Source organism: Trichomycterus rosablanca, chromosome 14 (genome assembly GCF_030014385.1).
Source record: "Trichomycterus rosablanca isolate fTriRos1 chromosome 14, fTriRos1.hap1, whole genome shotgun sequence".
Taxonomy (NCBI): Eukaryota; Metazoa; Chordata; class Actinopteri; order Siluriformes; family Trichomycteridae; genus Trichomycterus; species Trichomycterus rosablanca.
In genome coordinates, this window is record NC_086001.1 from 18536776 (window position 1) to 18560811 (window position 24036).

The following is a 24036-nucleotide window of genomic DNA, read 5'->3' on the forward strand; positions in this document are numbered from 1 at the left end:
CCTTACCAGTTGTTTTTGTGCGTGTTTGAAATTATACCGTTGCTTAATAAATGGAGTTGTGAGATCTATACATTGTATTGTATTGTATTGTATAATTAATGTCAAAGTACAGTAATTACAAAGTAAACTGTGAAGTCCAGGGTAAATCTGTTTACCAAGTTTACAGTGGAACTGTTAAACATCATAGTAAAATAATTAATCAGGTTTACAGTTTTACTTTGAAATTGTTTATAGTAGAACTGTGAAATAATTCATGGTTTTACTGTGAAAGTTCATAGTGGAACTGTCAACTAGATTACTATGAAAGTTCACAGTAGAACCATGAAGTGGCCAAATTACCATCAAAATTTCAAAGTAGAACTGTAAAATATTTCACAGTTTTACTATGAAATTTCACAGTACATTTTTTCCTGGGCACCGTGACCCTGACCAGGTTCCATCTCTCCCTCTCCCCCTCCCTCTCCCTCTCCCCCTCCCTCTCTCTCTCTCTCTCTCTCTCTCTCTCTCTCTCTCTCTCTCTCCTTTAGTTCAGTAGAAGTGAAACTGATCTGATCCTGTTCTGTTCGAGTGTGGATCTGTTCCGTGTCTGTGTTTGTAGTTTTGTTGATAATTGAAGTTGATGAACGCAGGTGAGTTTATACATTTCCACACTTCTGTACATTACTGTGTATTGTTACTTTATGTAGTTCAGATTGTTGATTTGATTTAAACACACTTGTTTTGAACAGAACACTCACGAACTAAACCAGGAAGTCTTGGACATTCGCCTGACATTCGAGTTTCTTTCGGCTCGTTCTCGGCTAATAAACATCCAAAAATGAGTGAAACTGCATTAACTGATTCTGCAGTAAACAAGGAACAAACTACAATCAAATATGTTTAAAACGTTTTTTTTCTGTAAATGTTTATGTTCTGTTATTTTGTAAATGTGAGGTTCATCTGAGTTGAAATGATAAGGAAGTGCTAAGGGAGCGTCTACAAAGTGCATGAAGCCGAGGTGTAGTTATTACCCAGTGGCATGTACCATTCAATACAACTACTGTATATAAAGTCCTACAGTATGGGTACAGTAACAATATATAGTGTCAAAAATTCTAAAATCAATCATTTTAATATAATAAACGATGCAGTAGTTACCTAGTGACATGTACCACTAGGGCTGGGCGATATATCGATATTTTAAAAATATCGATATATTTTCATACGCGATATAAGATAAGACAATATCGCATATATCGATATAAATGTTGCGTTCCAGTTAGATCCGACAGTTCGTCTTTCTCTTCTCCCAGTTTGTCTCTGCACATGTTCACCTGCCCCGCCCCTCTCCCTCACTGCCCCGCCCCCCTCCCTCACTGAACACAACTCGCCCCGCCTCTCTCCCCACCGCTTCACCAGTAATTCCTGCAGGCAGCGATAGCATGGAGACGGATAAAGACATGACAGAAGCTATCGAGGAGGAGCTGCTTACTAAAAAGAAAAATAATGACTCTTTTTGGAATTATTTGGAGATGGTTCGAATTCAAAGTGTCAGATGAGCAGCAGAATAATGTATTCTGTAGAGAACGCCGAAAACAAGTCCAGACAAAAGGTTCCAGCTCCGTGTACCTTCATTCGTTTTTCACTTCAAATCCCAAAGTTAAAAAACAAGAAAACGAGTCGTTATTCGTTTCAAAAACCAATACAAGCGCATGCACGCGCTGACATGCACGTATTTACTTCATATATAAACAGTATAAATCATGCAAGTGTTGAGAAAGTAATAATAACGTAGCGGTGCGTCTCCTGTTGTTCTAACTTGTGTTTGTATATGTGATGTGCATATATTTGCTCTATCTGTAAAAATCAAACATTATGGGAGTGATTTCTGTACTGGATGTTGTACGTGGTCGTGTTATACTGGACGATCGCCCGACGTCCGACACGTCATTTATTTATTTATCTTCTATTATAGTATTTCTTGTTGTCGGCCAATAAACAACCAAACATTATTAAATTGCATGAACTAACTCTGCAGTAAACAAGGAGCAAACAGCAATTAAACAACAAATAAAGCTGTTAAATAATAATAAAGTGCATGAAGCATAACGCTGATTAAAATACATTAAATGTTGTAATAGTTACACAGTAACATGAACGATTAGTTCTGCCTGTATTACAGAACTGAGTTCTATACAGTAAAAGAAAATATTAATGTAAATGTTAATGTTGTGGCGACATATACATAAAATAATGTATAAAGTCCAAACATGTGGGGGTGGGTGGTTAAAGAGGGGTTTACTTTAACGGGGTTTTACTTTTAATGTCGCACAAGCTCAGCCGGAAACCGTGTCATTCCAACATCTTCCCTACACACTCGCTCCCTGCGCCCTATAGTACACTTAACATTCTTAAAGGACCAGACAATATATTTGTGATTCACATTACACAACAGGAGATGCCTTAGAAAACTACTTTTCTTAGAATAGCTCTTTTCTTTTTTTTCTTTTTTTTTTAAGGAAAAATAATTCTTGTGTGAAGCTTCCCCAGCATAAATATTAATAAAAGTACCTGTAAAAAAATTGGAAAATGTAGCTTTGTCTCAGAAGTGTCTTTTTGTTATTACCTTATGGGATAAAAAAAATATCGAGATATATATCGTATATCGCCATTCAGAAAAAAATATCGAGATATAATTTTTGATCCATATCGCCCAGCCCTATGTACCACCCATTACACTTACATTACAGAAACAAACCCTACAGTGTGGGTACAGTAATAAAGAATTAAAAGTAGAACAAAAATTTTTCATATAACCAAGGATGTAGTAGTTAACTAGTCACTTGTACTAGTTAATACAACCACATTATAAAAGTCATACAGCATGGGTACAGTAACGAATTATAAAATGTACTACAGTAACAGTACAGTAATAATAAAATATAAAAGATTAACAACAATTAAGAAATGCAAGTTTTGATAAGACGAAGGTTGTAGTAGTTAACTAGTCACTTGTACTACTTACTACAACAACATTGCAAATTAAAAGTCCCACAGCATAATAAACAAAAATCGAGAAACATGAACATAACGCTCACAAACTAAACCAGGAAGTCTGAGATGCTGTAAATAACTTGCTGTGTTTACTGGTGTTTCTGTTTACGTGTAGAAAAATGGCTGAATCCAAAATATCAGTAACTCAGGATGAGTTCTGCTGTTCAGTCTGTCTGGAAACACTGAAGGATCCAGTAACTACATCATGTGGACACAGTTTCTGTATGGTGTGTATTAATAACTGCTGGGATCAGGAGGATGATAAGGGAACATACAGCTGTCCACAGTGTAGAAAATACTTCACTCCAAGACCTGAAGTGAGTAGAAACACCATGCTGGCTGGAGTTGTGGAGAAACTGAAGAAAACAGAACTTCAAGCTCCACGTCCTGGTCACTGTTCTGCTGGACCTGAAGATGTGGAGTGTGATTACTGTACTGAGAGAAAATCCAAAGCAGTAAAATCCTGTCTGGTGTGTTTGGCCTCTTTCTGTGAAACTCACCTTCAGCCTCATTATAAATCTAATGCTTTTAAGAATCACAAGCTGGTTGAAGCCTCCAGACGACTCCAGGATCAGATCTGCTCTCAGCATAATAAACTGCTGGAGGTTTACTGTCGTACTGATCAGCAGTGTATCTGCACGTTGTGTATGCTAGACAATCATAAAGGACATGATACAATATCAGCTGCAGCAGAAAGAACTGAGAAACAGGTAAAAATATTATACAGCTCTCTTTAACAAGTAACAACTCATTAGCATTTACACTGACGTTGTTTATGTGGTGCTCGTACACAATACAAGTAAATTCTGAATTGTTATTCTGTGTAGAAGCAGCTGCTGGAGATCCAGAGAAAATTCCAGGAGAAAATCCAGAACAGAGAGAAGGAACTTTGTGAGCTGATAAACGCTGTGGAGTCTCACAAGGTAAGTTTTATAAACAAAAAGCTCTCAGTATCAGTCCGACTCTCCTCCATTAAACCAATCTCCATAACAATGAGATATTTTATATCTCAGGTAACTTTGCAAGTGATGGAGCATTTTTGTTCATGAATTTAAAAGAAATCTTTCAATTCTGCCTGGTTAGTTGGTGATTGATGCAGTACAGCAATTCTGAGGTTGTGCTAATAATTATAAGGGTGATAAGATCAGATTAGGACTTTGACTGAGCCACCCAAAAAGATTATTGATTGTTGCTTTGGATGAAGATGCTTGAACATAAATGACTGTATAAGATTTCTGGTAAAGACTTGAGAAGATCACTACATTGAATTTCCCAGTCCTGGCCAGGCTGCTGTTTCCTGATACTCAAAACAATTTCTGTAACACCATGCTACCACCAGCACATTTTACAGTATACATGGTGTTTTTAGGTTTCATTAGATTTAATCCACACATATAATTTTAAATTAGGGACATACAGGAGCATTGTGTTGTATTGAAAATCTGTGAGGAAATATAACATGCTGATAAATGCAGTAAATATAAAGTGATGATGAACACTGAAGAAGTGCTGGAGTTTGAAAGTTTCCTTTTTCTGAATCCTCTAACAGTGTTCTGCACAGACAGCAGTGAAGAACATTGAGAGGATCTGTACTGAACTAATCAACTCAATTAACAGAAGATGCTCTGAGCTAAAAGATCTGATCAGAGATCAAGAGACAGCAGAAGTAAGTCGAGCTGAAAAAGTCCTGAAGCAGGTGGACCAGCAGATTGTAGAGCTGAAGAGGAAAGATGCTGAACTGGAACAGCTTTCACACACAGAGGATCCCGTCCATTTCCTCCAGGTATCAGCACTAATAATTATTATATTATTGCTGCACCAGTCCAAGTAATAAAATATGTTCAGAATGTTAAAAAACTTGATGACAGTAACAACAAAAAGATAAGAAATAGTATTTTGTGACTTGTAAACATCTGCTGGTTTTAGAAACATGTGATGCAGACAATAAAAGATTGGGTTCAATATTTAGGTAATGGTGCCTCTAGTGGACAGGTAGTGAAATAACAGGGCTTGTGTTGCTTGATGAAGAATGTTGTGTTTAAACTGTAGGATTATTTAATAATGCATTTTAGAGTCGTTGCTCATAAAAACTGGTTTGTACCTGAATGCTTCTTTTATACCCAAACACAGCTGGATTATCTGTTTAAGATGTTTTTGGAACATTTTTCTAAATTTGTCCTTGTACCGACTATTTTCAACAGTTTTACAGGCTCAAGTTTATTATTTTATTAGTTTAATCTAATTCTGTGAACATTATCTGTCTGGATGTAGAATTTTCAGTCTCTCTCGGCTCCTGCTGGATCTGCTGAATCAGCCGCCATCACAATCAGTCCTTTCCTCTCATTTGATGATGTTACAAAGTCTGTATCTCAGCTGAGAGAGAAAGTAGAAGAATTCTGGAAAGAGCAGTGTGAGAAGATACCAGATGAAGGTGAGTTCAAGCCCTCAGTGTTCCATTGTCTCCAAAATGCTTCGGTACTCAAACATCAAACAAAACAATCAAATCCACCAACATGAACATTTTACATCTAACAACATCATTCAGTTACTCATTATCCCAGTACTGGTCATGGTCACAGTGAGTCCAGGGTTGAATGAAATACACTCACACTTGGTCAGTAACTTAGAATTAAGGTCACTTTAGACGAACACTAGGAGAACATGCCAAACTTCTTACTGGCGGTACCTGCGACAATTTCTGGTGCAAATATGCATTTACTGTGATAAGTGATTGTACTGTTACTCTTTCTGCAGTGAAGAAAGTCTGGATTACTTCACCTCCTGAAGGTGAAATCAGAGAAGATTTTCTACACTGTAAGTTTCTCACAATCACACAAACATACACAGTGCAGTGAAAAAGTATTTGCACCCCCCCAGTTATCTGTATTTTTACATATTTGTCACAGGTTACTAGTTCAGATGCTACAGCAGCTCAGTCTGGTTTAAGTCTAAATCTGATTAAGTCCAAAACCTAAACTTTATTTCCTTTTAACACAGATCTGCTCTTGTTATATGGAATTGTTGTGTTTCTATATTGCACGAGTGTTTAATCTTTAAATCATGAACTGATGACCAAACGTTCTTCTTTAGTCCTGAAACACCATCACACAACCACCACCATGACTGACTGTTAGTAAGATGTTTTTATTGTAAAATGCTGTTTTAGCTTCATTGCAAGTATAAGAATTCTGACTCATCAGTTCACAGAACATCATCACCAAAAAGCTTGAGGGTCATTAAGGTTCTTATATTGGTAAATGAGAGGCGAGGCTTTATGTTCCTCTTAGTTAACAGTGATTTTACCCTGTGACTCTCCCATGGATTTTATTTGTGCTCAGTTTCCTTCTAATACTGGAATCATTAAATCAGATTTAAATTGAGGTCAGCAGGTCCTGCGGTTTCCTAAATGTTTGTCTGGGTTCTTGTATGTTTTCCTTGATAAGACATTGATGAGCTCCTGAAGCAATCTTAACTGTTCCAAGTGTCATTTAGAGATCATGGCTCTTACTGTGGTTCGCTAAAGTACTAAAATCTTAGGATTGACTTTGTAACTTTTTCTGATATACAGGGTGGGCCATTTATATGGATACACCTAAATAAAATGGGAATGGTTGGTAATATTAACTTCCTGTTTGTGGCACATTAGTATATGGGAGGGGGGAAAACTTTTCAAGATGGGTGGTGACCATGGCGGCCATTTTGAAGTCGGCCATTTTGTATCCAACTTTAGTTTTTTCAATGGGAAGAGGGTCATGTGACACATCAAACTTATTGAGAATTTCACAAGAAAAACAATGGTGTGCTTGGTTTTAACTTTATTCTTTCATGAGTTATTTACAAGTTTCTGACCACTTATAAAATGTGTTCAAAGTGCTGCCCATTGTGTTGGATTGTCAATGCAACCCTCTTCTCCCACTCTTCACACACTGATAGCAACACCGCAGAAGAAATGCTAGCACAGGCTTCCAGTATCCGTAGTTTCAGGTGCTGCACATCTCGTATTTTCACAGCATAGACAATTGCCTTCAGATGACCCCAAAGATAAAAGTCTAAGGGGGTCAGATCGGGAGACCTTGGGGGCCATTCAACTGGCCCACGACGACCAATCCACTAGGAAAGCTGGCACGTTCCCTGAGTTTTTCCAAAAGTGGATTGGTCGTCGTGGGCCAGTTGAATGAGTCAGTCACAGAAACCCTTAAAAAAACCACACACACACACACACACACACACACACACACACACACACACACACTAACATACACCAACACACATTTACACAGACACACCCTCTCACACACGTTTACACACATTCACACTTACACACACATTAACAGACACACACACACTCATATGTGCACACACACACACACTGAAACACAATTCAAAAAGCTTTATTAGCATGACGTTGTGTTTGTTGTTGGATTGTATGTTGCTGGTGTGTGTCTGTGTACTGTTTGTGAATGTGTCATGTTTGTGGGGTGTTTCTATATGTCTGTGTAGTGTTTTTGTGTGTTTGTGTAACATTTGTGTGTTTGTGTAGTTTTCATTAGTTTGTGTAGCATTTGTGTGCATTTGTAGATGTTGGTGTCTGTGTATTTGTGTAGTGTCTGTGTGAGTATGTGTAGGGTTTGTCTGTGCTTGTGTAATGTATTTGTGTGTTTGTTTGTGTAGTGTTTGTAACAAATGTGTGTGTTTGTGTAGTGTACAATACTACAAGTAATATTTGTGTTTGAGTAGTATTTGTGTGTTTAAGTAGTATGTGTGTGTTTAAGTAGTATGTGTGTGTTTGAGTAGTATGTGTGTGTTTGAGTAGTATGTGTGTGTTTGAGTAGTATGTGTGTGTTTGAGTAGTATGTGTGTGAGCAGTATTTGTGTGTTTGAGTAGTATGTGTGTTTGAGCAGTATTTGTGTGTTTGAGTAGTATGTGTGTGTTTGAGCAGTATTTGTGTGTTTGAGTAGTATGTGTGTGTTTGAGTAGTATGTGTGTGAGCAGTATTTGTGTGTTTGAGTAGTATGTGTGTTTGAGCAGTATTTGTGTGTTTGAGTAGTATGTGTGTGTTTGAGCAGTATTTGTGTGTTTGAGTAGTATGTGTGTGTTTGAGTAGTGTGTGTGTGTTTGAGTAGTGTGTGTGTATTTGAGTAGTATGTGTGTGTTTGAGTAGTATGTGTGTGAGCAGTATTTGTGTGTTTGAGTAGTATGTGTGTTTGAGCAGTATTTGTGTGTTTGAGTAGTATGTGTGTGTTTGAGCAGTATTTGTGTGTTTGAGTAGTATGTGTGTGTTTGAGTAGTATGTGTGTGTTTGAGTAGTATTTGTGTGTTTGAGTAGTATGTGTGTGTTTGAGCAGTATTTGTGTGTTTGAGTAGTATGTGTGTGTTTGAGCAGTATTTGTGTGTTTGAGTAGTATGTGTGTGTTTGAGCAGTATTTGTGTGTTTGAGTAATATTTGTGTTTGAGCAGTTTTTGTGTGTTTGAGTAGTATGTGTGTGTTTGAGCAGTATTTGTGTGTTTGAGTAATATTTGTGTTTGAGCAGTATTTGTGTGTTTAAGTAGTATGTGTGTGTTTGAGCAGTATTTGTGTGTTTGAGTAGTATGTGTGTGTTTGAGCAGTATTTGTGTGTTTGTGCAGTATTTGTGTGTTTGAGCAGTATGTGTGTGATTGAGCAGTATTTGTGTTTGAGTAGTATGTGTGTGTTTGAGCAGTATTTGTGTGTTTGAGTAATATTTGTGTTTGAGCAGTATTTGTGTGTTTGAGTAGTATGTGTGTGTTTGAGCAGTATTTGTGTGTTTGAGTAGTATGTGTGTGTTTGAGCAGTATTTGTGTGTTTGAGTAGTGTGTGTGTGTTTGTGCAATATGTGTGTGTTTGAGTAGTATGTGTGTGTTTGAGCAGTATGTGTGTGTTTGAGTAGTATTTGTGTGTTTGAGTAGTATGTGTGTGTTTGAGCAGTATGTGTGTGTTTGAGCAGTATTTGTGTGTTTGTGCAGTATTTGTGTGTTTGAGCAGTATGTGTGTGTTTGAGCAGTATTTGTGTGTTTGTGCAGTATTTGTGTGTTTGAGTAGTGTGTGTGTTTGAGCAGTATTTGTGTGTTTGAGTAGTGTGTGTGTGTTTGTGCAGTATTTGTGTGTTTGAGCAGTATGTGTGTGTTTGAGTAGTATGTGTGTGTTTGAGCAGTATTTGTGTGTTTGAGTAGTATTTGTGTGTTTGAGTAGTATGTGTGTGTTTGAGCAGTATGTGTGTGTTTGAGTAGTATGTGTGTGTTTGAGCAGTATGTGTGTGTTTGAGCAGTATTTGTGTGTTTGTGCAGTATTTGTGTGTTTGAGCAGTATGTGTGTGTTTGAGCAGTATTTGTGTGTTTGAGTAGTATTTGTGTGTTTACACAGACACACCCTCTCACACACGTTTACACACATTCACACTTACACACACATTAACAGACACACACACACTCATATGTGCACACACACACACACACACACACTGAAACACAATTCAAAAAGCTTTATTAGCATGACGTTGTGTTTGTTGTTGGATTGTATGTTGCTGGTGTGTGTCTGTGTACTGTTTGTGAATGTGTCATGTTTGTGGGGTGTTTCTATATGTCTGTGTAGTGTTTTTGTGTGTTTGTGTAACATTTGTGTGTTTGTGTAGTTTTCATTAGTTTGTGTAGCATTTGTGTGCATTTGTAAATGTTGGTGTCTGTGTATTTGTGTAGTGTCTGTGTGAGTATGTGTAGGGTTTGTCTGTGCTTGTGTAATGTATTTGTGTGTTTGTTTGTGTAGTGTTTGTAACAAATGTGTGTGTTTGTGTAGTGTACAATACTACAAGTAATATTTGTGTTTGAGTAGTATTTGTGTGTTTGAGTAGTATTTGTGTGTTTAAGTAGTATGTGTGTGTTTGAGCAGTATTTGTGTGTTTGAGTAGTGTGTGTGTGTTTGAGCAGTATTTGTGTGTTTGAGTAGTATGTGTGTGTTTGAATAGTATGTGTGTGTTTGTGCAGTATTTGTGTGTTTGAGCAGTATGTGTGTGTTTGAGTAGTATGTGTGTGTTTGAGTAGTATGTGTGTGTTTGAGCAGTATTTGTGTGTTTGAGTAATATTTGTGTGTTTGAGTAGTATGTGTGTGTTTGAGTAGTATGTGTGTGTTTGAACAGTATTTGTGTGTTTGAGTAATATTTGTGTGTTTGAGTAGTATGTGTGTTTGAGTAGTATGTGTGTGTTTAAGCAGTATTTGTGTGTTTGAGTAGTATGTGTGTGTTTGAGTAGTATGTGTGTGTTTGAGTAGTATATGTGTGTGTTTGAGCAGTATTTGTGTGTTTGAGTAGTATGTGTGTGTTTGAGCAGTATTTGTGTGAGCAGTGTTTGTGTGTTTGAGTAGTATGTGTGTGTGTTTGAGTAGTATATGTGTATGTTTGAGTAGTATGTGTGTGTTTGAGTAGTATATGTGTGTGTTTGAGCAGTATTTGTGTGTTTGAGTAGTATGTGTGTGTTTGAGCAGTATTTGTGTGTGTTTGAGTAATATTTGTGTTTGAGCAGTATTTGTGTGTTTGAGTAATATTTGTGTTTGAGTAGTATGTGTGTGTTTGAGCAGTATTTGTGTGTTTGAGTAATATTTGTGTTTGAGTAGTATGTGTGTGTTTGAGTAGTATTTGTGTGTTTGAGTAGTATGTGTGTGTTTGAGCAGTATTTGTGTGTGTTTGAGTAATATTTGTGTTTGAGCAGTATTTGTGTGTTTGAGTAGTAGTATGTGTGTGTTTGAGCAGTATTTGTGTGTTTGAGTAGTATGTGTGTGTTTGAGCAGTATTTGTGTGTTTGAGTAGTATGTGTGTGTTTGAGCAGTATTTGTGTGTGTTTAAGTAATATTTGTGTTTGAGCAGTATTTGTGTGTTTGAGTAGTATGTGTGTGTTTGTGCAGTATTTGTGTGTTTGAGTAGTATGTGTGTGTTTGAGTAGTATGTGTGTGTTTGAGCAGTATTTGTGTGTGTTTGAGTAATATTTGTGTTTGAGCAGTATTTGTGTGTTTGAGTAGTATGTGTGTGTTTGAGCAGTATTTGTGTGAGCAGTATTTGTGTGTTTGAGTAGTATGTGTGTGTGTTTGAGTAGTATATGTGTGTGTTTGAGCAGTATTTGTGTGTTTGAGTAGTATGTGTGTTTGAGCAGTATTTGTGTGAGCAGTATTTGTGTGTTTGAGTAGTATGTGTGTGTGTTTGAGCAGTATTTGTGTTTTTGAGTAATATTTGTGTTTGAGTAGTATGTGTGTGTTTGAGCAGTATTTGTGTGTTTGAGTAGTATGTGTGTGTTTGAGCAGTATTTGTGTGTGTTTGAGTAATATTTGTGTTTGAGCAGTATTTGTGTGTTTGAGTAGTATGTGTGTGTTTGTGCAGTATTTGTGTGTTTGAGTAGTGTGTGTGTGTTTGAGTAATATTTGTGTTTGAGTAGTGTGTGTATTGTGTAGGGTTTGTTTGATTGTTTAGGGTTTGTGTGATTGTGTAGGGTTTGTTTGATTGTGTAGTGTTTGTGTGACTGTGTAGGGTTTGTGTGATTGTGTAGGGTTTGTTTGATGGTGTAGGGTTTGTGTGATTGTGTAGGGTTTGTGTGATGGTGTAGGGTTTATTTGATTGTGTAGGGTTTGTGTGATGGTGTAGGGTTTATTTGATTGTGTAGGGTTTGTGTGATGGTGTAGGGTTTGTGTGATTGTGTAGTGTTTGATTGTGTAGGGTTTGTTCGATTGTGTAGGGTTTGTGTGATTGTGTAGTGTTTGATTGTGTAAGGTTTGTGTGATTGTGTTGGGTTTGTGTGATTGTGTAGTGTTTGATTGTGTAATATTTGATTGTGTAGGGTTTGTTTGATTGTGTAGGGTTTGTGTGATTGTGTAGGGTTAGTTTGATGGTGTAGGGTTTGTGTGATTGTGTAGGGTTTGTTTGATTGTGTAGGGTTTGTGTGATTGTGTAGTGTTTAATTGTGTAGGGTTTGTGTGATTGTGTAGGGTTTGTGTGATTATGTAGGGTTTGTGTGATTGTGTAGTGTTTGATTGTGTAGTGTTTGATTGTGTAGGGTTTGTGTGATGGTGTAGGGTTTGTTTGATTGTGTAGGGTTTGTGTGATTGTGTAGTGTTTGATTGTGTAGGGTTTGTGTGATTTTGTAGGGTTTGTGTGATTGTGTAGGGTTTGTGTGATTGTGTAGTTTGTGTGATTGTGCAGTGATTGTGTAGGGTTTATGTGATTGTGTAGTGTTTGTTTGTGTAGGGTTTGATTGTGTAGGGTTCGTGTGATTGTGTAGGGTTTGTTTGATTGTGTAGGGTTTGTGTGATTGTGTAGGGCTTGTGTGATTGTGTAGGGTTTGTGTGATTGTGTAGGGTTTGATTGTGTAGTGTTTGATTGTGTAGGGTTTGTGTGATGGTGTAGGGTTTGTTTGATTGTGTAGGGTTTGTGTGATTGTGTAGTGTTTGATTGTGTAGGGTGTGATTGTGTAGGGTTTGTGTGATTGTGTAGGGTTTGTTTGATTGTGTAGGGTTTGTGATTGTGTAGGGTTTGTGTAATTGTGTAGGGTTTGTGTGATTGTGTAGGGTTTGATTGTGTAGTGTTTGACTGTGTAGGGTTTGTGTGATTGTTTAGGGTTTGTGTGATTGTGTAGGGTTTGATTGTGTAGGGTTTGTGTGATTGTGTAGGGTTTGTGTGATGGTGTAGGGTTTGTTTGATTGTGTAGGGTTTGTGTGATCGTGTAGTGTTTGATTGTGTAGGGTGTGATTGTGTAGGGTTTGTTTGATTGTGTAGGGTTTGTGTGATTGTGTAGGGTTTGATTGTGTAGTGTTTGATTGTGTAGGGTTTGATTGTGTAGGGTTTCTGTGATTGTGTAGGGTTTGTGTGATTGTGTAGGGTTTGTGTGATTGTGTAGGGTTTGTGTGATTGTGTAGTGTTTGATTGTGTAGGGTTTGTGTGATTGTGTAGGGTTTGTGTGATGGTGTAGGGTTTGTTTGATTGTGTAGGGTTTGTGTGATTGTGTAGGGTTTGATTGTGTAGGGTTTGTGTGATTGTGTAGGGTTTGTGTGATTGTGTAGGGTTTGTATGCATTTTTGTAGTGTTTTTTATTGTGTATGTGTGTTTGTGTAGTATTTTTGTGTATGTGTAATGTGTGTTTGTGTATTTTGTGTGTTTGTGTGTGTGGTGTTTGTGTAATGTGTGTGTTTGTGTAGTGTTTGTGTAATGTGTGTGTGATTGTGTGATTGTGTAGGGTTTGTTTGATGGTGTAGGGTTTGTGTGATTGTGTAGGGTTTGTTTGATGGTGTAGGGTTTGTGTGATTGTGTAGGGTTTGTGTGATTGTGTAGGGTTTTTGTGATGTTGTAGGGTTTATTTGATTGTGTAGGGTTTGTGTGATGGTGTAGGGTTTTTTTGATTGTGTAGGGTTTGTGTGATGGTGTAGGGTTTATTTGATTGTGTAGGGTTTGTGTGATGGTGTAGGGTTTGTGTGATTGTGTATTGTTTGATTGTGTAGGGTTTGTTCGATTGTGTAGGGTTTGATTGTGTAGGTTTTGTGTGATTGTGTAGTGTTTGCTTGATTGTGTAGTGTTTGATTGTGTAGGGTTTGTGTGATTGTGTAGGGTTTGTGTGATTGTGTAGTGTTTGATTGTGTAGGGTTTGTGTGATTGTGTAGTGTTTGATTGTGTAATGTTTGATTGTGTAGGGTTTGTTTGATTGTGTATGGTTTGTGTGATTGTGTAGGGTTTGTTTGATGGTGTAGGGTTTGTGTGATTGTGTAGGGTTTGGTTGATTGTGTAGGGTTTGTGTGATTGTGTAGGGTTTGTTTAATTGTGTAGTGTTTGATTGTGTAGTGTGTGATTGTGTAGGGTTAGTGTGATTGTGTATGGTTTGTGTGATTGTGTAGTGTTTGATTGTGTAGGGTTTGTGTGATTGTGTTGGGTTTGTTTGATTGTGTAGTGTTTGATTGTGTAGTGTGTGATTGTGTAGGGTTTGTGTGATTGTGTAGGGTTTGTGTGATTGTGTAGGGTTTGTGTAGGGTTTGTGTGATTGTGTAGGTTTTTTTTTATTGTGTAGTGTTTGATTGTGTAGTGTGTGATTGTGTAGGGTTTGTGTGATTGTGTAGTGTTTGATTGTGTAGGGTTTGTGTGATTGTGTAGTGTTTGATTGTGTAGGGTTTGTGTGATTGTGTAGTTTTTGTGTGATTGTGTAGTATTTGATTGTGTAGGGTTTGTGTAATTGTGTAGGGTTTGTGTGATTGTGTAGATTTTAATCGTGTAGTGTTTGATTGTGTAGGGTTTGTGTGATTGTGTAGTGTTTGATTGTGTAGGGTTTGTGTGGTTGTGTAGGGTTTGTGTGATTGTGCAGTGTTTGTGTAGTGTTTGATTGTGTAGGGTTTGTGTGATCGTGTAGTGTTTGATTGTGTAGGGTTTGTGTGATTGTGTAGGGTTTGTTTGATTGTGTAGGGTTTGTGTGATTGTGTAGGGTTTGTGTGATTGTGCAGTGTTTGTGTAGTGTTTGATTGTGTAGGGTTTGTGTGATCGTGTAATGTTTAATTGTGTAGTGTTTGATTGTGTAGGGTTTGTGTGATTGTGTAGGGTTTGTTTGATTGTGTAGGGTTTGTGTGATTGTGTAGTGTTTGATTGTGTAGTGTTTGATTGTGTAGGGTTTGTTTGATTGTGTAGGGTTTGTGTGATTGTGTAGGGTTTGATTGTGTAGTGTTTGATTGTGTAGGGTTTGATTGTGTAGGGTTTCTGTGATTGTGTAGGGTTTGTGTGATTGTGTAGGGTTTGTGTGATTGTGTAGGGTTTGTGTGATTGTGTAGTGTTTGATTGTGTAGGGTTTGTGTGATTGTGTAGGGTTTGTGTGATGGTGTAGGGTTTGTTTGATTGTGTAGGGTTTGTGTGATTGTGTAGGGTTTGATTGTGTAGGGTTTGTGTGATTGTGTAGGGTTTGTGTGATTGTGTAGGGTTTGTATGCATTTTTGTAGTGTTTTTTATTGTGTATGTGTGTTTGTGTAGTATTTTTGTGTATGTGTAATGTGTGTTTGTGTATTTTGTGTGTTTGTGTGTGTGGTGTTTGTGTAATGTGTGTGTTTGTGTAGTGTTTGTGTAATGTGTGTGTGATTGTGTGATTGTGTAGGGTTTGTTTGATGGTGTAGGGTTTGTGTGATTGTGTAGGGTTTGTTTGATGGTGTAGGGTTTGTGTGATTGTGTAGGGTTTGTGTGATTGTGTAGGGTTTTTGTGATGGTGTAGGGTTTATTTGATTGTGTAGGGTTTGTGTGATGGTGTAGGGTTTTTTTTATTGTGTAGGGTTTGTGTGATGGTGTAGGGTTTATTTGATTGTGTAGGGTTTGTGTGATGGTGTAGGGTTTGTGTGATTGTGTATTGTTTGATTGTGTAGGGTTTGTTCGATTGTGTAGGGTTTGATTGTGTAGGTTTTGTGTGATTGTGTAGTGTTTGCTTGATTGTGTAGTGTTTGATTGTGTAGGGTTTGTGTGATTGTGTAGGGTTTGTGTGATTGTGTAGTGTTTGATTGTGTAGGGTTTGTGTGATTGTGTAGTGTTTGATTGTGTAATGTTTGATTGTGTAGGGTTTGTTTGATTGTGTATGGTTTGTGTGATTGTGTAGGGTTTGTTTGATGGTGTAGGGTTTGTGTGATTGTGTAGGGTTTGGTTGATTGTGTAGGGTTTGTGTGATTGTGTAGGGTTTGTGTGATTGTGTAGTGTTTGATTGTGTAGGGTTTGTGTGATTGTGTAGGGTTTGTGTGATTATGTAGGGTTTGTGTGATTGTGTAGTGTTTGATTGTGTAGTGTTTGATTGTGTAGGGTTTGTGTGATGGTGTAGGGTTTGTTTGATTGTGTAGGGTTTGTGTGATTGTGTAGTGTTTGATTGTGTAGGGTTTGTGTGATTTTGTAGGGTTTGTGTGATTGTGTAGGGTTTGTGTGATTGTGTAGTTTGTGTGATTGTGCAGTGATTGTGTAGGGTTTATGTGATTGTGTAGTGTTTGTTTGTGTAGGGTTTGATTGTGTAGGGTTCGTGTGATTGTGTAGGGTTTGTTTGATTGTGTAGGGTTTGTGTGATTGTGTAGGGCTTGTGTGATTGTGTAGGGTTTGTGTGATTGTGTAGGGTTTGATTGTGTAGTGTTTGATTGTGTAGGGTTTGTGTGATGGTGTAGGGTTTGTTTGATTGTGTAGGGTTTGTGTGATTGTGTAGTGTTTGATTGTGTAGGGTGTGATTGTGTAGGGTTTGTGTGATTGTGTAGGGTTTGTTTGATTGTGTAGGGTTTGTGATTGTGTAGGGTTTGTGTAATTGTGTAGGGTTTGTGTGATTGTGTAGGGTTTGATTGTGTAGTGTTTGACTGTGTAGGGTTTGTGTGATTGTTTAGGGTTTGTGTGATTGTGTAGGGTTTGATTGTGTAGGGTTTGTGTGATTGTGTAGGGTTTGTGTGATGGTGTAGGGTTTGTTTGATTGTGTAGGGTTTGTGTGATCGTGTAGTGTTTGATTGTGTAGGGTGTGATTGTGTAGGGTTTGTTTGATTGTGTAGGGTTTGTGTGATTGTGTAGGGTTTGATTGTGTAGTGTTTGATTGTGTAGGGTTTGATTGTGTAGGGTTTCTGTGATTGTGTAGGGTTTGTGTGATTGTGTAGGGTTTGTGTGATTGTGTAGGGTTTGTGTGATTGTGTAGTGTTTGATTGTGTAGGGTTTGTGTGATTGTGTAGGGTTTGTGTGATGGTGTAGGGTTTGTTTGATTGTGTAGGGTTTGTGTGATTGTGTAGGGTTTGATTGTGTAGGGTTTGTGTGATTGTGTAGGGTTTGTGTGATTGTGTAGGGTTTGTATGCATTTTTGTAGTGTTTTTTATTGTGTATGTGTGTTTGTGTAGTATTTTTGTGTATGTGTAATGTGTGTTTGTGTATTTTGTGTGTTTGTGTGTGTGGTGTTTGTGTAATGTGTGTGTTTGTGTAGTGTTTGTGTAATGTGTGTGTGATTGTGTGATTGTGTAGGGTTTGTTTGATGGTGTAGGGTTTGTGTGATTGTGTAGGGTTTGTTTGATGGTGTAGGGTTTGTGTGATTGTGTAGGGTTTGTGTGATTGTGTAGGGTTTTTGTGATGTTGTAGGGTTTATTTGATTGTGTAGGGTTTGTGTGATGGTGTAGGGTTTTTTTGATTGTGTAGGGTTTGTGTGATGGTGTAGGGTTTATTTGATTGTGTAGGGTTTGTGTGATGGTGTAGGGTTTGTGTGATTGTGTATTGTTTGATTGTGTAGGGTTTGTTCGATTGTGTAGGGTTTGATTGTGTAGGTTTTGTGTGATTGTGTAGTGTTTGCTTGATTGTGTAGTGTTTTATTGTGTAGGGTTTGTGTGATTGTGTAGGGTTTGTGTGATTGTGTAGTGTTTGATTGTGTAGGGTTTGTGTGATTGTGTAGTGTTTGATTGTGTAATGTTTGATTGTGTAGGGTTTGTTTGATTGTGTATGGTTTGTGTGATTGTGTAGGGTTTGTTTGATGGTGTAGGGTTTGTGTGATTGTGTAGGGTTTGGTTGATTGTGTAGGGTTTGTGTGATTGTGTAGGGTTTGTTTAATTGTGTAGTGTTTGATTGTGTAGTGTGTGATTGTGTAGGGTTAGTGTGATTGTGTATGGTTTGTGTGATTGTGTAGTGTTTGATTGTGTAGGGTTTGTGTGATTGTGTTGGGTTTGTTTGATTGTGTAGTGTTTGATTGTGTAGTGTGTGATTGTGTAGGGTTTGTGTGATTGTGTAGGGTTTGTGTGATTGTGTAGGGTTTGTGTAGGGTTTGTGTGATTGTGTAGGTTTTTTTTTATTGTGTAGTGTTTGATTGTGTAGTGTGTGATTGTGTAGGGTTTGTGTGATTGTGTAGTGTTTGATTGTGTAGGGTTTGTGTGATTGTGTAGTGTTTGATTGTGTAGGGTTTGTGTGATTGTGTAGTTTTTGTGTGATTGTGTAGTATTTGATTGTGTAGGGTTTGTGTAATTGTGTAGGGTTTGTGTGATTGTGTAGATTTTAATCGTGTAGTGTTTGATTGTGTAGGGTTTGTGTGATTGTGTAGTGTTTGATTGTGTAGGGTTTGTGTGGTTGTGTAGGGTTTGTGTGATTGTGCAGTGTTTGTGTAGTGTTTGATTGTGTAGGGTTTGTGTGATCGTGTAGTGTTTGATTGTGTAGGGTTTGTGTGATTGTGTAGGGTTTGTTTGATTGTGTAGGGTTTGTGTGATTGTGTAGGGTTTGTGTGATTGTGCAGTGTTTGTGTAGTGTTTGATTGTGTAGGGTTTGTGTGATCGTGTAATGTTTAATTGTGTAGTGTTTGATTGTGTAGGGTTTGTGTGATTGTGTAGGGTTTGTTTGATTGTGTAGGGTTTGTGTGATTGTGTAGTGTTTGATTGTGTAGTGTTTGATTGTGTAGGGTTTGTTTGATTGTGTAGGGTTTGTGTGATTGTGTAGGGTTTGATTGTGTAGTGTTTGATTGTGTAGGGTTTGATTGTGTAGGGTTTCTGTGATTGTGTAGGGTTTGTGTGATTGTGTAGGGTTTGTGTGATTGTGTAGGGTTTGTGTGATTGTGTAGTGTTTGATTGTGTAGGGTTTGTGTGATTGTGTAGGGTTTGTGTGATGGTGTAGGGTTTGTTTGATTGTGTAGGGTTTGTGTGATTGTGTAGGGTTTGATTGTGTAGGGTTTGTGTGATTGTGTAGGGTTTGTGTGATTGTGTAGGGTTTGTATGCATTTTTGTAGTGTTTTTTATTGTGTATGTGTGTTTGTGTAGTATTTTTGTGTATGTGTAATGTGTGTTTGTGTATTTTGTGTGTTTGTGTGTGTGGTGTTTGTGTAATGTGTGTGTTTGTGTAGTGTTTGTGTAATGTGTGTGTGATTGTGTGATTGTGTAGGGTTTGTTTGATGGTGTAGGGTTTGTGTGATTGTGTAGGGTTTGTTTGATGGTGTAGGGTTTGTGTGATTGTGTAGGGTTTGTGTGATTGTGTAGGGTTTTTGTGATGGTGTAGGGTTTATTTGATTGTGTAGGGTTTGTGTGATGGTGTAGGGTTTTTTTTATTGTGTAGGGTTTGTGTGATGGTGTAGGGTTTATTTGATTGTGTAGGGTTTGTGTGATGGTGTAGGGTTTGTGTGATTGTGTATTGTTTGATTGTGTAGGGTTTGTTCGATTGTGTAGGGTTTGATTGTGTAGGTTTTGTGTGATTGTGTAGTGTTTGCTTGATTGTGTAGTGTTTGATTGTGTAGGGTTTGTGTGATTGTGTAGGGTTTGTGTGATTGTGTAGTGTTTGATTGTGTAGGGTTTGTGTGATTGTGTAGTGTTTGATTGTGTAATGTTTGATTGTGTAGGGTTTGTTTGATTGTGTATGGTTTGTGTGATTGTGTAGGGTTTGTTTGATGGTGTAGGGTTTGTGTGATTGTGTAGGGTTTGGTTGATTGTGTAGGGTTTGTGTGATTGTGTAGGGTTTGTTTAATTGTGTAGTGTTTGATTGTGTAGTGTGTGATTGTGTAGGGTTAGTGTGATTGTGTATGGTTTGTGTGATTGTGTAGTGTTTGATTGTGTAGGGTTTGTGTGATTGTGTTGGGTTTGTTTGATTGTGTAGTGTTTGATTGTGTAGTGTGTGATTGTGTAGGGTTTGTGTGATTGTGTAGGGTTTGTGTGATTGTGTAGGGTTTGTGTGATTGTGTAGGTTTTTTTTTATTGTGTAGTGTTTGATTGTGTAGTGTGTGATTGTGTAGGGTTTGTGTGATTGTGTAGTGTTTGATTGTGTAGGGTTTGTGTGATTGTGTAGTGTTTGATTGTGTAGGGTTTGTGTGATTGTGTAGTTTTTGTGTGATTGTGTAGTGTGTGATTGTGTAGGGTTTGTGTGATTGTGTAGGGTTTGTGTGATTGTGTAGGGTTTGTGTGATTGTGTAGGTTTTTTTTTATTGTGTAGTGTTTGATTGTGTAGTGTGTGATTGTGTAGGGTTTGTGTGATTGTGTAGTGTTTGATTGTGTAGGGTTTGTGTGATTGTGTAGTGTTTGATTGTGTAGGGTTTGTGTGGTTGTGTAGGGTTTGTGTGATTGTGCAGTGTTTGTGTAGTGTTTGATTGTGTAGGGTTTGTGTGATCGTGTAGTGTTTGATTGTGTAGGGTTTGTGTGATTGTGTAGGGTTTGTTTGATTGTGTAGGGTTTGTGTGATTGTGTAGGGTTTGTGTGATTGTGCAGTGTTTGTGTAGTGTTTGATTGTGTAGGGTTTGTGTGATCGTGTAATGTTTAATTGTGTAGTGTTTGATTGTGTAGGGTTTGTGTGATTGTGTAGGGTTTGTTTGATTGTGTAGGGTTTGTGTGATTGTGTAGTGTTTGATTGTGTAGTGTTTGATTGTGTAGGGTTTGTTTGATTGTGTAGGGTTTGTGTGATTGTGTAGGGTTTGTGTGATTGTGCAGTGTTTGTGTAGTGTTTGATTGTGTAGTGTTTGATTGTGTAGGGTTTGTTTGATTGTGTAGGGTTTGTGTGATTGTGTAGGGTTTGTGTGATTGTGCAGTGTTTGTGTAGTGTTTGATTGTGTAGGGTTTGTGTGATTGTGTAGGGTTTGTGTGATTGTGTAGGGTTTGTTTGATTGTGTAGGGTTTGTGTGATTGTGTAGGGTTTGTGTGATTGTGTTGGGTTTGATTGTGTAGGGTTTGATTGTGTAGGGTTTGTGTGATTGTGTAGTGTTTGATTGTGTAGGGTTTGTGTGATTGTGTAGGGTTTGTGTGATTGTGTAGTTTGTGTGATTGTGCAGTGATTGTGTAGGGTTTGTGTGATTGTGTAGTGTTTGATTGTGTAGGGTTTGATTGTGTAGGGTTCGTGTGATTGTGTAGGGTTTGTTTGATTGTGTAGGGTTTGTGTGATTGTGTAGGGCTTGTGTGATTGTGTAGGGTTTGTGTGATTGTGTAGGGTTTGATTGTGTAGTGTTTGATTGTGTAGGGTTTGTGTGATGGTGTAGGGTTTGTTTGATTGTGTAGGGTTTGTGTGATTGTGTAGTGTTTGATTGTGTAGGGTGTGATTGTGTAGGGTTTGTGTGATTGTGTAGGGTTTGTTTGATTGTGTAGGGTTTGTGATTGTGTAGGGTTTGTGTAATTGTGTAGGGTTTGTGTGATTGTGTAGGGTTTGATTGTGTAGTGTTTGACTGTGTAGGGTTTGTGTGATTGTTTAGGGTTTGTGTGATTGTGTAGGGTTTGATTGTGTAGGGTTTGTGTGATTGTGTAGGGTTTGTGTGATGGTGTAGGGTTTGTTTGATTGTGTAGGGTTTGTGTGATCGTGTAGTGTTTGATTGTGTAGGGTGTGATTGTGTAGGGTTTGTTTGATTGTGTAGGGTTTGTGTGATTGTGTAGGGTTTGATTGTGTAGTGTTTGATTGTGTAGGGTTTGATTGTGTAGGGTTTCTGTGATTGTGTAGGGTTTGTGTGATTGTGTAGGGTTTGTGTGATTGTGTAGGGTTTGTGTGATTGTGTAGTGTTTGTGTGATTGTGTAGGGTTTGTGTGATGGTGTAGGGTTTGTTTGATTGTGTAGGGTTTGTGTGATTGTGTAGGGTTTGATTGTGTAGGGTTTGTGTGATTGTGTAGGGTTTGTGTGATTGTGTAGGGTTTGTGTGATGTGTAGGGTTTGTGTGATTGTGTAGGGTTTGTGTGATGTGTAGGGTTTGTTTGATTGTGTAGGGTTTGTGTGATGTGTAGGGTTTGTGTGATTGTGTAGGGTTTGTGTGATGTGTAGGGTTTGTGTGATTGTGTAGGGTTTGTGTGATGTGTAGGGTTTGTTTGATTGTGTAGGGTTTGTGTGATGTGTAGGGTTTGTGTGATTGTGTAGGGTTTGTATGCATTTTTGTAGTGTTTTTTATTGTGTATGTGTGTTTGTGTAGTATTTGTGTGTATGTGTAATGTGTGTTTGTGTATTTTGTGTGTTTGTGTGTGTGGTGTTTGTGTAATGTGTGTGTTTGTGTAGTGTTTGTGTAATGTGTGTGTGATTGTGTGTATGTGTAGGGTTTGTGTGTGTTTGGATTGTGTGTTGCTATGTATAATTACACACACACACACACTGTACACACACACACACTGTACACACGAACACTACACACACACACACACACACACACACACACATACTGTACACTCTCTCTCTCTCTCTCTCTCTCTTCTATGTTAATTGGTTTATTTTGTGTTTCCTCTCCAGATGTTTGTCGGTTCACACTGGATCCAAACACAGTAAATAAAAACCTCCGTCTGTCTGAGGAGAACAAAGTGGTGACCTGCAGTAGAACATTACAGTCGTATCCTGATCATCCAGATAGATTTGATAATTACTCTCAGGTTCTGTGTAGAGAGAGTGTGAGTGGACGCTGTTACTGGGAGGTTGAGCTGAGTGGGGATGATGGGGTTTTTATAGCAGTGTCATATAAAAGCATCAGCAGGAAGGGACGTGGTTATGAGTGTTTGTTTGGACGGAATGATCAGTCCTGGAGTTTGTTCTGTTCTCCATCCAGATTTTCATTCCTGCACAATAACAAAGACACAAAAATTCCCATAATGCCGAGTTCCTCTAGAATAGGAGTGTATGTGGATTATGAAGCAGGAACTCTGTCCTTCTACAGCGTCTCTGATACAATGAAGCTCCTCCACAGAGTTCAGACCACGTTCACTCAGCTCCTCTACCCGGGGTTTGGTCTTAATTATGGATCAGAAGTGAAACTGTCAGATTGAACAAATTAAATGTCAAATTTACATGAAAGTGTAACATTAAACTGTTTGAGTGATTTTAGAATCTGTGAGGCAGTGATACATTTATGAAGATTTTCTTTTTCAATTTATTAACCACCATTTATTCAGTGCTGTGAAAAAGTATTTACCCCCTTTCCTGATTTCTTCTTTTCTTAAACATTTATCATCTAAATGGATTCAGATATTAAAACTAAATTAAATAAAAGACAAACTGAATATTTAAAAACATAAAAGAGAAAATTTCTGTACATTACAAAATGGTAAATGTGATCATTTTCACCTCAAACTTCTTTCTTCCCAAGTCTGTTATAACCCCAAATCAGAAAAGGTGGGACAGTATGAAAAATGCAAATAAAATAATGCAAATAGTATTAAAAAGAATAAAAAATACATTAATAATAATAAAGTCACAAATCTGTACCTATTGAACAAGATGTAATGTAACTCAGCTCCTAACAACAAATTCCTGATGGTTTGGTTTGGGTTAAAGATCAGCTGATACTTTCATTTTTACTACAGTAAAACACATTGAACTGACTTTTAAAGTGAAGTTCAAAATGTTGTACAGAGATCGTTCCCATCTAGTGGTGCTAGAAATAAATTACAGCTTGTTGCTTGGGTACAGATTTGTGACAATATTATTATTACAATTATTTTATTTGTATAATATATAAAATGAGAGAGTGTTTATGGCTCTTCTGTCCCAAGTGTTTTTGTAACGTGTTGTAGACCTTCAATGGCGACTGTTTTTGGTATTCAGGAAAGAAAAGGCCGAATACAGGTGAAAGAGTGTTATTTGGCAACCCAGCACTGTGTAACTATTGGACAGAACACATGATGGGTTATTTTAACTTTTTGGGTTGTGCAGTTTAACCATTGTGCTGAGCTGTGAGATTCTTTTTTACCATGGATCAACTATGTAACTTTACTGCAGCTTGTATTTAAATGAAAGGTTTACATTGCTGTCTTCAGGATTTCCTCTTTAGTGATATTTAATGTTAATAGCTGTTCTGATCTAAAAGATGCTGCTGCCTTTGACCTTTAAAACTGAGAAGTGATTTGTGAGATAATTAAAATAAGTGAAATGTTTATTTTGTACTTTGGTTTTATATTATTTGTACAAACATTTGTTTTATGCAACTTTAAACCTGTAATAAAAGATGAAGATTTTAAATGTGTCTTTATTTGCTGTAACTAAGCTAAAGTTTTTAACAGGGACAAAAATGACAGTTTGTGTAGCAGGGCTGGACACGTAAGTAAAATGTTTTTATAAAGCTATAAAACTACTTCCACTGACCAAAG

The 24036-nt window shown here is 37.7% G+C and overlaps 1 protein-coding gene across 1 annotated transcript; it reads left to right on the forward strand.

Moving 5' to 3' along the window:
- Positions 1–3113: 3113 nt before the first annotated feature.
- Positions 3114–22970, forward strand: LOC134326544 (tripartite motif-containing protein 16-like). Its single transcript, XM_063008717.1, has 6 exons — positions 3114–3743; positions 3861–3956; positions 4583–4816; positions 5305–5464; positions 5788–5847; positions 22190–22970. Exons 1-6 carry the CDS (start codon positions 3153–3155, stop codon positions 22714–22716), a joined length of 1668 nt encoding a protein of 555 aa, XP_062864787.1. The 5' UTR covers positions 3114–3152; the 3' UTR covers positions 22717–22970.
- The last annotated feature ends 1066 nt before the right edge of the window (positions 22971–24036 follow it).